This window comes from Molossus molossus, unplaced genomic scaffold (genome assembly GCF_014108415.1).
Source record: "Molossus molossus isolate mMolMol1 unplaced genomic scaffold, mMolMol1.p scaffold_m16_p_9, whole genome shotgun sequence".
NCBI classification, from domain to species: Eukaryota; Metazoa; Chordata; class Mammalia; order Chiroptera; family Molossidae; genus Molossus; species Molossus molossus.
The window spans coordinates 86,656,782-86,673,079 of record NW_023425403.1 but is presented as its reverse complement, the minus strand read 5'-3'; the positions used below and the strand labels follow the sequence as shown (position 1 = coordinate 86,673,079).

Genomic DNA, 16,298 nt, shown 5'->3' with positions numbered 1-16,298 from the left:
ACTAGGCACTGAAATCATTATAATTCTTATATTAAGCTTTACAGTTACTTAAATCTACACTGTCCTGTTTTTATTTTACAACGTATTAAGGAACTTAAAGAAACACACTGCCACCCAGTCATCTATTAATAATTCTCACCTTGTCCTGGCGGGTTTGGCTCAGCAGTTAGAGTGTCGGCCCGCAGACCAGAGAGGCCCGGGTTCGGTTCCCGCTAAGGGCACATACCTTGGTTGCAATTTGTCCCCGGCCCCAGATGGGGTTGTATGGGTGGCAACCAGTCGATGTGTCTCTCTCAAATGGATGTTTCTCTCTCTCTCTCTTCCTCCCTCTCTCCCTCCTGCTCTATCTGAAGATGAATGCAAAAATATCCTCAGGTGAGGATTAAAAATAATAATTCTCACCTCAAAACTTTGAGTCTAGTCCTTCTGGAATGCTCTTCCCCCAAATGTTTGATCTGCAAAGTTGTTCAAATGTCATCTCATTAGAAATACCTTCTTGGCCCATCCTAGTTAAAAACTGCAAAACCTCCCAGTCATTCTATTCGGTGTCAAGTTCTATATGCACACTAGCTAGAGCTGATGGTACTGTTTACCTTCAATAACTAGTCTCTGCTTGACTTCCAGTCAAGATGGTGGCGTGGGTAAATCCTGTACTCACCTCTTCCCATGACCACATCAAATTACAACTAAACTACAGAACGACCATCATTGAGAACCTTCTGAAGACTAGCTAGACAGAAGTCCTAAAACTATGTACAGAAGAAGCCACAATGAGACTGGTAGGAAGGCAGAGACACGGAATGGGCTGGTCCCACACCTACGTGTGGCAGTTAACACACAAGAGGGATCTTGGCTGTGGAGGTCCCCCTGAGGAGTGAGGGGTCCTGGCCCCACATCAGGCTCCCCAGCTCAGGGTTCCAGTGTCAGGAAGAGAAGTCCTCATAACTTCTGGCTGTGAAAACCAGTGGGGATTGTGGCTGAGATAGAAAGCTGCTGGACTCCCAGGTGTTCTTCTTAAAAGTCCTGCACACAGATTTACTTGATGACAAACTTACTTGTTCTGAGCGCCAGTGCCGGAGCAGCAGCTTAAAAAGCACCAAAGACATACAGGGAGGAACTGAATTGTCTAGTGTCAGGACGGGGGGGGGGGGGAGGGGGGGGGAGCTTTCTCCCAGACAAAAGTCTTGACAGATGTCATTGTTCCTTTATGGAGCCCTTCCCCGACCCAGCTGGGAGGTGCAGGCAGGCACCAAATCTGAGTCTCTGGCAATGTGGCTTACACTGTTTGGCCTGCCCTGGTGATTCCCTGAGACTCCCACCCCACCCAACTTGCAGGTCCACCGAAGCTGCCTCCAGTTGCTTTTCCATACAAACAGCCAGTCTCAGCTCATGCTGACGTTCCTAAAATCTCTCAAAGGTTCACAAACCCCAAACAATCAACTGGCCTTGGGGTGCACTATACCTCTTGCTAAATGGCCCCAAGCCCGGCACTAGTAGCAGCCAACCTCATTTTGCAGCTTAGTCTCTCTTAATCACCTCCAAGCACAGCACAAGAACATAACCATCTGAAGATCACTTTGTAGCTCATACAAGGGGACCCTGCCCAGTCACAAGCAGCAGCTGACCTTTGCCTGCATCAGAGGTCCTCCCAAGAGGCCCCAGAACCAATACACCAGTGGGCAACTTCAGACCACACCACAGCACCACCCAACCACATCCATGAACAACACACACCAAGGGCAGACTTGACAGGCACCAGAACCCAGATCAAGTGAATCTTGGTCTGTGGAGTTGGCCCCTGTGCAACAGCTCCTCCGCTGTAGTTATGGTTATTCCTCACAGCCAATCAGCCTGCAGGTTAATCCCTCCCATGCCAACAGCAACTGAGGCTCAACTACAATAAAAAGGTACACGCAGCCCACACAAGGAACACACCTGAAGCACCCAGCTAAGGTGACCAAAGAGACTGCTCCATTGGACCCCACATGACACCAACTATATAAGGCCACGCTGCCAAGATTGGAATACCTGGTAGGTCCACCTAACACATAGAAACAAACAAAAGGAGGCGGGTAAAATGAGGAGAAAAAGAAACATGTCTCAAATAAAATAACAGACCAAAACTCCAGAAAAAGAGCTAAACAAAATGAAGATAAGCAATCTACCAATGCAGAATTCAAAACACTGGTTATGCCCAGCTGCTGTGGCTCAGTTGGTTGAGTGTTGACCCATGCACCAAGAGATAACCAATTCAATTCCCAGTCAGGGCACATGCTCTGGTTGCAGGCTTGATCCCCGGTAGGGGGTGTGCAGGAGGCAGCCAATCGCTGTTTCTCATAGATGTTTCTATCTCGCTCTCCCTCTCTCTTCCTCTCTCTCTAAACAATAAAGAAAAAAATTTTTTTTAAAGACTGCAATAACTGAAATGAAGAATACATTAGAGGAACACTGCTGGTGGGAACGCAAACTGGTGCAGCCACTACGGAAAACAGTATGGAGTCTCCTCAAAAATTAAAAATGAAACTGCCATTTGACCCAGTGAGTGATCTTACTTCTGGGAATATATCCTAAGAATCCCAAAACATCAATCAGAAAGAATATATGCACCTCTATGTTCATAGCAGCACTATTTACAATAGCTAAGATCTGGAAACAACCCAAGTGCCCATTAATAGATGAGTGGATAAAGCTGTGGTACATGTATACAATGGAAAACTATGCCGCTGTAAAAAAGAAGGATCTCTTACCCTTTACAACAACATGAATGGACCTGGAGACCATTATCTGAGTGAAATAAGCCAGTCAGAGAAAGACAAATATTATATGATCTCACTTTTATATGGAATCTAAATGAACAAAATGAACTGAAGAACAAAATAGGTCCAGAGTCATGGACGCATGGAAGACTGATGGATCTCAGAGGGGAGAAGGGTAGGGGGGACAAAAAGAGATTAACCAAAGAACTTATATGCATATATGCATAGCACAAGGACACACCCTGGGGTGTGGTAGAGGCTGGGTGGAGGAGAGATGTGGGGAGAAAATAGGGGACATCTATAATATCAGCAGTAAAAAAACAACTCAGTCTAGCCAGTGTGGCTCAGTGGTTGAGCACTGACCCATGCACCAAGAGGCCAATTCCCAGTCAGGACATATGCCCAAGTTGTGGGCCAAATCTCCAGTGGGGGGCATGCAGGAGGCGGCCAATCAATGTTCTCTCTCATTGATGTTTCTATCTCTCTCTCCCTCTCACTTCCTCTCTCTCTAAAATCAATAAATGAAATAAATAAATAAATAAATAAATAAATAAAAATAAACTTTAAAAAATAATACATTAGAGGAAACCAACAGATTAGATGAAGCAGAGGACCAAATAAGTGATTTGGAAGGCAAGGTAGTGGAAAACATCCAATCAGAACAGCGAAAAGAAAAAGAAAAAAAAAGAGGATAGTTTAAGAGGCCTCTGAAACAACATCAAGTATACCATTTGCATCATAGGGGTATCAGAAGAAGAGAGCAATGGTTGAGAACCTACTTGAAGAAATAATGACAGAAAATTTCTCTAACTTGGTCAAGTTAAGATCTCTGCTTAATATGTTGTCTGCTTTATCTTTCAGGTTTTGAGCAGGGAGAGAGGTGTTTTAAAATCTCCTAGTTGATATTCCTATTTCTTCAGTTGCCTGTTTTTGCTTGATATAATTTAAAGCTATGTTAAATATATATAAGTCAACAATAGATGTTATCTTTCTGTATTTAAAAAAAACTTTTTTAATCTTCACCTTAGGATATTTTTCCATTTATCTTCAGATAGAGTGTGAAGGAGAAGGAGAGAGAAATATTGATGTGAGAGGGATCCATCGAGTGGTTGCCTCCTACATGACCCCAACCAGGGCCAGGGACCGAACTGCAACCAAGGTACGTGCCCTTGACCAGAATCAAACCTGAGACTCTTTTGGTCCAAGGGCCAACACTCCAATTGCTGAGCCAAACTGGCCAGGGCTAATTATGTTTTTATTGATTTTTTTAGAAAGAGAGGGGGATAGATAGAAACAATGATTTGAGAGACAACCAATGTTTGGCTGCCTCCTGCATGTCCCTTACTGAGAACCAAGCCCACAACCCAGGCATGTGCTCTGACCAGGAATCAAACCGGGACCTCTCAGCCCATGGGACAATGCTCAATCCATTGAGCCACACTAGCCAGGCTCTTTGTTTTTATTGATATAGTTGACATATTAGTTTCAGGTGTATAACAGGATTTGATATACTGCAAAATATCACCATAACAAGCCTAATTAATTAACACCCATCACCACATAATTACAAATTTTTACTGTTAACTTACCAACTTTGACAGTTAACACTTGTATTTTTTTTTTTTTCAAATCTTTATTGTTGGATATAAAATGTATTACAGATGTTCCACATTTTTCCCCCATTGACCCCCTCCTCCCCACTCCTGCCCCACTCCCACCTTTTCCCACACTATTGTCTGTGTCCATTGGTTATGCATATAAGTTCTTTGGTTTATTTCTTCCCACCCACCCCCCCCCACCCCTTTCCCTTTGAGGTTTGTCAGTCTAGCAATGAATCTGTGCTTCTTAATCCCTTCACCTTTTTCACCCATTCCCCCAACCCCCTTCCCAACTGGCAACCAACAAAATGTTCTCTGTATCTATGAGAATGTTTCTGTTCTACCTGTTCATTTTGTTTGTAGATTCCATTGTTGATAGATATGTATTCATTGCCATTTTGTTTGTTCATACCTTTTATCTTTTTCTTCAAAAAGACCCTTCATCATTTCATATAATAACGGTTTGGTGGTGATGAACTCCTTTAACTTTTTCTTGTCTGGGAAAGTTTTTATATGTCCATCGATTCTAAATGACAGCTTTGCAGGATAGAGTAATTTTGGTTGTAGGTTCTTGGTTTTCATCCCTCTGAATATTTCTTGCCATTCCCTTCTGGCCTGCAAAGTTTCTTTTGAGAAATCAGCTGACAGCCTTATGGTGATTCCCTTGTAGGTAACTAGCTGCCTTTCTCTTGCTGCTTTTAAGATTCTCTCTTTGTCTTGAACCTTTTGCATTTTGATGATGATGTGTCTTGGTGTGGGCCTCTTGGGGTTCATCTTGTTTGGGACTGTCTGTGCTTCCTGGACTTGTATGTCTGTTTCCTTCACCAAGTTAGGAAAGTTTTCTACCATTATTGTTTCAAACAGGTTTTCGATTTCTTGTTCTCTCTCTTCTCCTTCTGGCGCCCCCAAGATGCGAATGTTGGCACGCTTGAAGTTGTCCCAGAGGCTCCTTACACTATCCTCATTTTTCTGGATTCTTTTTTCTTTTTGCTGTTCTGATTGGGGATTTTTTGCTTCCTTATATTCCAAATCGATGGTTTGCTCCTTGGATTTACATACTCTATTATTAAAGCTGTGTAAATTATTCTTTATTTCAGTTAATGCCTCCTTCAATTCTAACTGTGCATCCATGATTTCTAACTGGTCCTTTTTTATGCTCTTGAGGCCCTCCCTAAGTTCACTGAGGTTCTCACTAAGTTCATTGAGCATCCTTATAAGCAGTATTTTGAACTCAGTATCTGTTAGGTTGCTTATCTCCATTTCGCTTAGTTCTTTTATTGGGGTTTTGTTTTGTTCTTTCATTTGAGACCTGTTTCTTTGTCTCCTCATTTTGGCTGTCTCCCTGTGTTTGTTTCAGTGTATTACTTAATGAGAGGTATGGGGCTCGCTGAGACCCGATGCTGCTCATTTGAAAGAATTTAGGAAAAACCTGAAGCAGGATCCAAGACCGGCCAATCCCATGGTTTGGCCATAGCTTGGGTGGGCCTGAAAGTTGGGTGGGGCGGGGCCTCAGGGAGTCACCAGGGCGGGGCTACCAGTGTGAGCCAGGTTGCTGGAGTCCCATATATGGAGACTGTCTGCTGCCCCCGGGAAGGGCTCACCAAAGGAACAAAGGCCTCTGACAGCACATTTGTCCCCGAGAAAGCCCCATCTCCGGCCCTCGCTCCAGTGCCAAACAGCTCAGTTCTTCCCTGTATGTCTCTGGCGCCCGTGGAGCTGCCTCCCCTCCGAGCTTAGAGGGAGAGAGTCCGATAAGTCTGTGCGCGGGCCCTTTAAGGAGGTGCCTGGGACTCCAGCCGCTTCAGCTTCCCTGAGCCTCAGTTCCCGCTGGTTTTTCCAGCCAGAAGTTATGGGGACTTCCCTTCCTGGCACTGGAACCCTGAGCGAGGCACCTGGTGTGGGACGGGGACCCCTCAGTCCTCAGGAAGGACCTTCCCAGCCGCGGGAGCCTCCTGATTTTTATCCGCCACACTTGGGTGTGGGACCAGCCTGTTGCGCCCGCCGCCGCCCCTCGCGCCGCCGCCCCTCCTACCAGTCTGGATGTGGCTGCTGATTTAATTTCGTAGTTGTAGGATTTCCATTCAGCTTGATTTCAGGCGGTTTTGAATGATGGTGGTTCTGTAGTTTAGCTGTAACTTTGATGTGGTTGTGGGAGGACGCGATACCGCGTTTACCTACCCGCCATCTTGACCCAACACTTGTATTTTTCAACCAATGCACCATAATGTCTCTCATTATATTTGGTATCAAATTCTATTCAAACTGTTACTCCATCTCTGTTCTGGTTCATAACAGCCTATTATATCTATTTCCATCCTTCTATTTCAATTTTCCTGTCCTTAAGTGTGTCTCTTATAAACAATTTTTAATACAATCCAGAAATCTGAGTCCTTTGTTAACTTAATCCATTTACAAATTTTTGTAATCAGTGTTACACCAGAATTTCTGCCATCTTATTTTCCATTTACTATCTTTGTTCCTCTTTTTCTGCTTTCCACTAAATAAACTGAGTTTACCACTGATTTGGTTTACGTTTTCTTTATTTCTTATGGTGGTTTTTGTAACTATATTCATATTTGCTTCATTTGTATAACTTCCTCTTAACCAAAGAGGCAGTTTAACATGTGTGTATATATATAATGTGTGTGTGTGTGTGTGTATGTATGTATGTAATATATGTTTGTATATTTAATCCTCACCCGAGGATATGTCTTTATTGATTTTAGAGAGGGAGAGAAACATCTATGTGAGAAACATCGATTAGTCTCCTCTCATATGCACACTGACCAGGGATGAACCCACAACCTAGGTATGTACCCTGACCAGGAATCAAACCTCCAATCTTTTGGTGTACCAAACGCTCCAACCAACTGAGCCACCCAGCCAGGGCCAGAGGCTCTTTAGCTCTTATGTCTTAGTCTACATCTCCACTCTAATCTGTGGATGAAAAAATGGGTTCTATGCAAAGTAACCTCAAAGGGTGATCTGATAATAAATTCCTGGCTGGGTAGGTCATGGTGGGTAGTCACAACCCAGGCCTGTAACTTTAGTGAAAGGTTTTAAACCAGCCCTGTTCATTGTTCTTGTGCATCTAGGTTAACACGCCTTTGAAATACCAGAATAACCCTAGAAGGGGGCATTAACCCTCAAGAGAGCACTTAATCTTGTTAACCATCCTGTAATCTATTCCCTGCCTTACTTTCCCCCACTTCCTTGTAGTCTTCCTTAAATTCCCTCCTTAGTTTCAAATGCATAAAAGCTGCAAAACTGTCAGCATATTGTCAGCTTGGCTCATATCAACACCTAAAAATTCTCTCCAAGTTTTGATGTTTCTTACATTGACAAATCTTAATGACAATGCCTAGAGGTTTTTTTTGTTGTTGTTTTTTATCCTCACCCGAGGACATTTTTTCATTTTGTTCAGATATAGTGGGAGGGAGAGAAACATCAAACTTGAAAGGGACACATCGAGTGGCTGCCACCCACACAACCAACCAGGGCCAGGGACAAACTGCAACCGAGGTACACGCCCTTAGCGGGAACCGAACCCGGGTCTCTCCAGACCACAGTCCAACACTCCAACAGCTGAGCCAAACCAGCCAGGGCCACCTAGTTTTTATTGCTATAATGAAGTTTCTCTTTAAGATAACAGTAGCCCTGGACAGTTTGGATCAGCAGTTAGAGCATCAGCCCGTGGACCAAAGAATCACCAGGTTCGATTCCCTGTCAAGAGCACATACCTTGGTTGTGGGTTTGATCCCCAGCCCCAGTATTGGTAATACGGAAGGCAACCAATCGATATGTCTCTCACATTGATATTTTTCTATCTCCCTCCCTCCCACTCTATCTGTAAAAAATCAATGGAAAAATATCCTTGGGTGAGGATTTAAAAAAATAACAATAAACCTGACAATATTTAATCATCCTTCTTTCCATATCTCTTGTAGCATCTTTCAGATTTTATATCTCTTAATATTGCTCCTATTTGCTTGAGAGGCTTTTGTAAGATGATAATTCTGAGGTTTTCATACTTAAAAACATTTTTAAATGCTGTGACATTCTAAAGTTAATTTGGCTGGGTATACAATTTAAATTTTTTTTCATTGATTACTGAATTCAATAATGCATTTGAGAAATCAGATGCCAATCCAATTTGTTCCTTGGAGAATACTGTTTCTCTGTCAACTTTTTGACTGTTTGAAATTTTTAAATTCCACTCTAACCATACTATGGATACTCTATAATACTGTGCTTGAATGTTCTAAACAGTAATTTTCACTACTTGTTAGTATATACTTATTTCTCTCTGCTCACTTGAATAAGGACTTAATTTTGTTCACTACTGTATACGTTAGACTATGAACATTGAAACAAAATAGGTGCTTAATGACTACAGACTGAATTATGGTTCTCCATTTTCTAGGCTTTGCCCATTAAACTCATTCCTCAAAAAAACACAAAAACCTGAAGCCAAATTTTCAATTATCACACTATGCCTTGAATCTTTGTGTCTTTTTCCTATCTGTTCTGATAAACTTGGCAGGATCAAATAGGACAAAAGACTTTTTGCTTTTCTCTTGAGGTAAGAGACTTATTTAAGTACTTGGTTCAGATGTCTCTCCATTAGGCATATGTTTATTCTTTAGCTTTACTAAATTAAATGGCTTCTGCCAAGGTTGGGGATAGGGTGGAGGTGTGGGGGAATGGGACATGATACAACCCTCCTCCCTTATCTAAAAAAGATCACTGACTATATCCCAGGTTTATTCTCAAAGTGGGATGTGTGTAGGGAAAACAGATACAGCCTCTATACATTAACTGATACACTGCTGGACTTCACTAATCCAGGGTCACCCATTATCCTGCCTTCTTCCTTACCCTGAACCAAACTCCTCACATCTCAACTGTATCTGCCTGTAACTCTCCGAAACTCTAAATGACCCCAATGGAATACTTTGTAAGACTACAGCTAAAAGCACAATTCCACATTAATTATGAACTGACTTCTTTTATGCAAATGGCATCTTGCTGAAAGTAACGTGACAAATTACACACTTGCCAGGATACTCAGTGCCAAAGATGGTCTACTTCTAAACTTATTAAAACACTGACAAAACAAGCTGCTGTGGTACCAGAATATGTTGGTAGATGATTTTTTTTATAAATTGGTAAATATTAAGATGATTAAGTTTTTACTCCCTCAAAGAAAAAACATTTTGATAATGTGAAGCAGTAACACAAATAAGCAACTGTGTACAAAATAATTTATTACAGCATTATATAAGGTTGACATTATTGTACAGTGCTTTTCTCTCAACAATTACGAATCTAAAATAGCTTAGAGTAAAAGAAAATCATTTTAATTAGAACTGTTTCTCTAAATAAAATCTCCCTTTTGAATTTATATTTGCCTTAAAGGGAAGTATTAATATTACAGATATATTTACACAGTTCTGCAAGAAACATATTGAATAATTCCATTACTGTTTTCTATACAAGAATGAAAAAGCTATCCCCCCCAAAATTGCCTGCCAATATACTGTTTTAATAATTAAGCTAATAAGAGTTTAAATTCTCATTCTGCTGATATAAAAACACATTTAATAGTCTATGTATGACTATAAGAGTAAGGATGCTTCATTATAATTGTATTCTGCTCTATTATACTCTCTTGAAGCATGTATCACTCAGATATAAACTACTTATTAGGACACAAAGCTATTTAGCCAAGAAAGCTTAATTCTTGCCTGCGGATCTTTAAGATTGATCTAGAAATACACAACAAATTTACCAGTGAACTTCAGTGATTAAGAGGCAAACCAATATTAAAAAGGAAATACTAAATCAGGAAAAAATTAAGGCAGAAAAATAGAGCAAAATGAAATAAATTTTAAAATAAACCTCAGTATCTGCCAAAAGGAGTTCCATACTGTTTTTAATGTACATATAGTTAACACTTTAAAACTGATGTGCTGTAATTAAAAAGGAAGCAAATAAACAATAATAAAACAAACCAAAAAGGAACCAAAACAAAGATTCTAAAACCAGGATCTAAAAAAAATAAGAGTGAGGCTGTATATATTTTAACTTAACATGAAATTATCATATTCATGATATAGAAGTGACAGCACCATCACAATGCCGATAATTCTAAAATTTAAGAAAACTGTACAGGTATAAACAGGTAATTTTAACAGATGTTTATGTATACTGGCAGGGTCAGATAAAGAATAAAATAGGCTTAAAGAATGCTCCATTGAAAATTCTATCCAATTATTTCACTTCATATCTATATTAAAATATAACCTGGAAAAGAAACCCTGATCTGAAGTCAGCTTTGAATCTACAGGAGCCAATTTTCTGTGAGATTTCAAATTTCATTTGCCAAGACATCATAGTTAGCCATGTGGTTTAGTGCTGCACTGTGACTGCTGACTTCATCCACAGCAGGCAGGAAAGCAGACGTGAAAGGAAGCAAGTTATGACAGGCCGTCCTGTACTCTTCATACTGGGAATTACAGCTCCCAAAGCTACCATCAAGCAGTGCCTCAGAAACCTTTATTAAAGTCTATTGAAACAAAGGGAAATAAAATAAAAGTTTGGTTAATAATCACTTTAATCAAAAGATGCAATCTGTTCATTAACCAAGAGAAGGCCAACAAGCCCTGGTCTAAAATAACTTCTTGCTATCTATATTAAGTGATCACCTCAAAAAAAGAACATTTTAAAAATCAATTCTGTGAAGCCTTAAAAAAGCCGTGAAATTCTAGTATTTGAGAAAGTGAATCCCTGAAACTGTAATCACTAAAATAAAAGTGTCCTTTATTAATAACAACAGCTCCCACATATTATGTGATTACTGTGTGCCAGGCAGGTAGTAAGCATTTTAGTTTATTATTTCAGTTAACCCTTATACCAACTCTATGAGGAGTATTTTCACCCTCATCTTGTAAATGAGAAAAGGGAAGCTAGGAGAGATAATTTGCCTAATGTGACACAGCTCATAATAAGTAGAACTGGGATTCAAATCAAGGCATAACTCAGAAGGCAGACTCAAGAACTTTGCTGTAAAGACTTTTTTTGTTAGATCACTCAGTATCCATAAATTTGGAGAAAACCAGTTGTAGAAAATATTACCTTTACATTTTTATCTTTTATAGTTTCGTCCAGTCTAGTAGCAATGGCAATTGCTTTCTCTTGCCTTGACTTGTCCAAAAAATACATCATTTTAGCACCTGAAATACCAATACATTTCAAAATGAGTAAACTCCTATGGCAAACATTTCATTTGATTTACACTGACCAGTGGCTTAAAATATGGTTCCAAGTGTTTAATCAGCAGTGGGCTGGATCTGGCTCCCACAGCTCTCAGGAGGCCACTGTGATCATCTCTTCCCACTCCCCATTCAGTGACATCCCACTGACAGCTTTGGGTCACAATGGGAGTATTTATATTATGTCAATACTACAAATAAGGGCTTTTTCTGTTACAAAGAGATGGTTGTTAAACATTTATCAGAAGACCAGATTTAATACCCACCCTCCACAACAATGTAAACACAGGCTACCCTGTGATATTAATCAATAATTATTTTTTAAATGATACCCTAAAACAGGGGTGGGGAACCTTTGTTCTGCCAGGACCATTTAGATATTTGTATCATTCATGGGCCATACAAAATTATCAACTTAAAAATTTGCCTGCTATATTTGGTCGGGCTAATTTGGGGTGATATTAGCTGGCCCGTGGGTCAGATGTTCCCTACCCCTCCCCTAAAATAAAACATCTAAGAAACAAATTATTATCAGAGGGCTGTGGTAGAGAGGCAATAGGAAAATGTTTCCATATTCACAAAGAAAATAAGTAATTTTTTAAACTTTAAAAAAATAAAACCATTTATATTTCTCCAACAAATTACATGGTCCATTTTCGATGCTCATTTCACTGGTGGGATTTTATTTTTATTTTTTTATCCTCACTCAAAGACATTTTTGCATTTATCTCCAGATAGAGTGGGGCGGGGGGGAGAAACATCAATGTGAGAGAGACACATCGAGTAGCTGCCACCCACACGACACCAACCAGGGCCAGGGACAAACTGCAACCGAGGTATGTGCCTTTAGCGAGAACCGAACCCAGGACACTCTGATCCGCAGGCCGACACTTTAACTGCTGAGCCAAACTGGCCAGGGCTGTTCATTAATTTATATTGTTCATTTGTAAGAGCTCCATGTATATTATTAGCTTTTTATCAGTTATATATCTGTATTTTTTCCCAATTGGGTTTTTGACTTTATGGTGTTTTTACTTTTATATGATATAAATGATCTTTTCTTTAGAATTTCATGTTTAGAAAGGCATTTCCCATAATATAATAAAGAAATGTTTTCTTCCATTACCCTGTGTTCTTGAAGAGAAATTCTCATCTGCCCTTACTACCAAGAACTATAACTTCTCATATCAAAACCAAGAAGTTTCCCATTATAACAGAAAAGCTTAGGTTAAAGTATTTAAATCCAGTATATGGCTTAAAGTAGGAGTAGTTAAGAGCATACTTCATTTTTGTCCCCAATTCCCTTTCCACAATCTTTTGTTCAGTTTGTATTTATGCCATCCTGTCATTTTATAAATTTGTATAAACTGCCTAAATTCTTTCCTGTAACAAGGCAGGATATAAATAAATTCTCAAAATACAAAATACATTAAGTAATAAAAATATAAGAAAAAATAAATCACAACCACAATACCCAAAGGCAACCATTAAAGCTTTGGTATACACTTTTTTAGCTTTTATCCCATGTATATTTAGAGATTATACCTTATGTTAATTCTGCATACATTATTAAAACATATTTACCTCTGTTATAACAACTCTTTAGAATAAACGTCACTTATATGATTACCTGGTATTCCATCCTACAAACCCACTATTACTGAACATACATTCAATCTGTTTCCATTCTTTTCCCCATACTCACACACATTTCAGTTAACATCTTTTTTTTAAATTATCACCCGAGGACATTTTTGCATTTATCATCAGATAGAGCGGGAGGGAGAGAGGAGGAAAGAGAGAGAGAGAGAGAGAGAAACATCAAAGTGAGAGGGACACATCGACTGGTTGCCACCCACACTACCCCAACCGGGGCCAGGGACAAACTGCAACCAAGGTACGTGCCCCTAGCAGGAACTGAACCCAGGACTCTCTGGTCCACAGGCCGATGCTCTAACCACTGAACCAAACCGGCCAGGGCTCAGTTAACATCTTTGCACTTAAAACTTTTTCTTTGCATTGGAATAATTATTTAAAATTATTCACAAAAGTATGACTACAGCAAAAGATACAGGTAAAGTGAAGGAAGCTCTTGATAAGAATGATAAGCTGCTTTCTTAAACAGCTGGGCCAACTTACATGGCAGCAGCCAGATACAGGAGTGCTTGAATCTTTTCCAAATAGACAAATAAAAACTTTCCTAATTTGAAAGATCAAAAGTGGTATTGTGTTTATTTATTTTTCTCTGATAATTAGTGAGGTTAAACATCTTTCCAAACTTTGTTTTAAATCACATTCTTTTTTCCATAAACATTTTAACCCTGGGAGCTAAATACCAACCTGAAAGTAAATGCTGAAGAGAGGTAGCGTTATGTTTGAGAAAATCATCATTAAAACTTTCCAAATCCTTGTTGAAAAATATCTTCTGCATTTCTTGAGACAGAACTTTGCTCACAATGTCTGGAAGATTACTATGGTTAGACACTATAAAAACAAAATATTTGACATAAAAAAAAAATTAGGTCTGTCCCTTGAAGCAAAATCAGTTGAAATATCTTTATTAAGCTAGATACATTTTACATAGTACAAATATTATTGCTCCTTTGGAATATAAATACATTCCAGCTTTAAAATACACTAATTTCCAGCATACGGCCAGCATGATTGATTAATTGATTGATTGATTTTCCCACATTTTACACATTTACTTCCAAATTTATCACTGATATAAGGAAGAAATTACTAACAATACACCTAAGACGAAAGCACTTGGCCCCTAAGCTGAGCTGAGGATACGTGAATAGATGAAACACAGCTCACATCAAACCTACAAAGTATGTTCGACGTGATAAACATCACAGCCCTTATTGCCTGAGAAGTGTGTAAAATTGCGAAGTACACAGATGGGCAGTGTGTCACTATATTGATAGGGAACAGAGAAATATGTATTTAAGCCTTGCCTGGAAACAGTTCTTTAGAACATAAAAACCCACCCAAAACCAAAAATCAACTTCTGTAAGCTTTCGGTTGATGCTGCAGGCTCAGCTTACAGAAGTTCCTGGAGTTTCAGAGAACAGTTGGCATCACTGACCTCCAGGTCACAGGCCGCGTCCCCAAGCACAACAGCGGACAGCTACTGGGACTTGCCCAGTGCATCACAAGGAGCCCTACATTTTGAAAGTGAAGTTTCCTCAGAGTACACAGCTTGTCACTAAACATGGGACACCACAGATCAAACAGTGCTCTCTGAAACAACCCCGGCAACAAGGCCTTCACAGAACCATTCACAGCTCAGCTGGGCTTCCAACGCAGCCACCAACTTGTAACATCAGCTGTTACAAGCATGTCCCTCCACACTTCCCATTCTTTTTGTCTTTTTTTTAACCATGTCCCCAGGCAGCTGCATCACCTCTGACATGTCAAGGTAGTCACAGGACCCTGGAATGTTTCTGTGGCAGACAAAAAAAAACACCCGCCTGGAACTGCAGCCGAGTGCAGAGTGAGTCTGCGATAGCAAGTTCTTTGTTTTTTTAAATGTACCTTTATTGTTGACAGTATTACAGCTGTCCCTCCCGTTTTCCCCCAGCATGTTTAATTTATACACATACCTTCATTTAAATGCTATATGTAGACATTATTTTTTTTTGCTTTACACTTTGCAAATGTCTTTTAATGTGCAGCTTCATGGAAGACAGCTAAATTAGCACATTTGCTTTTATACAAATATTACCTTGTTTATACTTACCAGATTTAGAAAATTTAATTAAACATTCATGTAACCATGGGTTATTACTGTTGATGGCAAAAGCTCGTTTGACGGATTGCAGCATTAACAGAAACTTTCCTGTGTCAGAAAAAAAATAAAAGTAACAGCATCGATATTTGTGCATAGTATTTTATTCACTGTATTTTAGCCTCATTTAAAATCCAGTAACAAAATGTTATCTTCCCTATAACATTTTTACACAAAATTCAAAGATGACTTTGGTTATCAAAGACAACTTTTATTTTCTAAAGAAAAGCTTAAAGAATCATGAAGAACCGCTTCAGGTAAACAATTTGATTGTTCAAATTCTTCTTAAAATGGATTTGATTATAATATTCTAATTTATCACCCAGTAAAGTTTTGAGTAGCAAAAGAAAAAAGTATTAGCGCCTTTGTGAAAGGTTGAAGTGGAACGCTAAAAAACAAAAATAGATGTTACTAATAAGATTATACTGAATATGGCCACCAATATAATTAAGGGAGGGCTGGGTGAAAGAAAGAGAAAGAATTAAGCAAAACATGTATATATAATATATACACGACACAAAGACACCAACAACAGTATGGTGACAGCGGAAGGAAAGGCAGGTGGAAGAGGGCAAGAGCAGGTAAAATGGGGCTGATAGGAGACGTAACTTTGGGTGGTGAGCGCAGGATGCATTACGCGGATGATATGTTATAGAGTTGTGCACTTGAAATCTGTATGGTTTTATTAACCAATGTCACCCCAATAAATTCGATTAAAAATTTAAAAACAAAATTCAACCATTACCTTTTCTAAAATATATTTCAAATGCTAATAGATGAGTGTCAATGTTATCAGCAACAAGGTTCTTAAGAGGTATAAGGAACTTGATAGCTTCTTCCAATGGATTTTCTACCTATTTTGAAACAGAAAGGAAAA

General features: G+C 39.4%; 1 protein-coding gene and 1 non-coding gene across 4 annotated transcripts in view; both read right to left on the bottom strand.

Annotated features, from left to right (window-relative positions):
• Window positions 1-10,581: 10,581 nt before the first annotated feature.
• NAA16 (N-alpha-acetyltransferase 16, NatA auxiliary subunit) overlaps window positions 10,582-16,298 on the bottom strand; it is a 66,374-nt gene continuing 60,657 nt past the window's right edge. Inside the window, exons 17-21 of one of the 3 annotated variants that reach the window (XM_036250029.1) lie at window positions 16,167-16,275; window positions 15,374-15,472; window positions 13,969-14,112; window positions 11,492-11,589; window positions 10,582-10,922 (exon numbers count right to left, since the gene is read on the bottom strand). In XM_036250029.1, coding sequence (XP_036105922.1) covers window positions 10,725-10,922; window positions 11,492-11,589; window positions 13,969-14,112; window positions 15,374-15,472; window positions 16,167-16,275 — 648 coding nt within the window. In that variant the 3' untranslated portion in view covers window positions 10,582-10,724. The remainder of the gene's footprint in view (window positions 10,923-11,491; window positions 11,590-13,968; window positions 14,113-15,373; window positions 15,473-16,166; window positions 16,276-16,298) is intronic. The other 2 variants (XM_036250030.1, XM_036250031.1) reach the window with 2 other exon arrangements.
• LOC118623116 lies at window positions 15,011-15,137 on the bottom strand. The gene has a single exon (XR_004958218.1). It is a non-coding gene; the product is annotated as a small nucleolar RNA SNORA77 (small nucleolar RNA).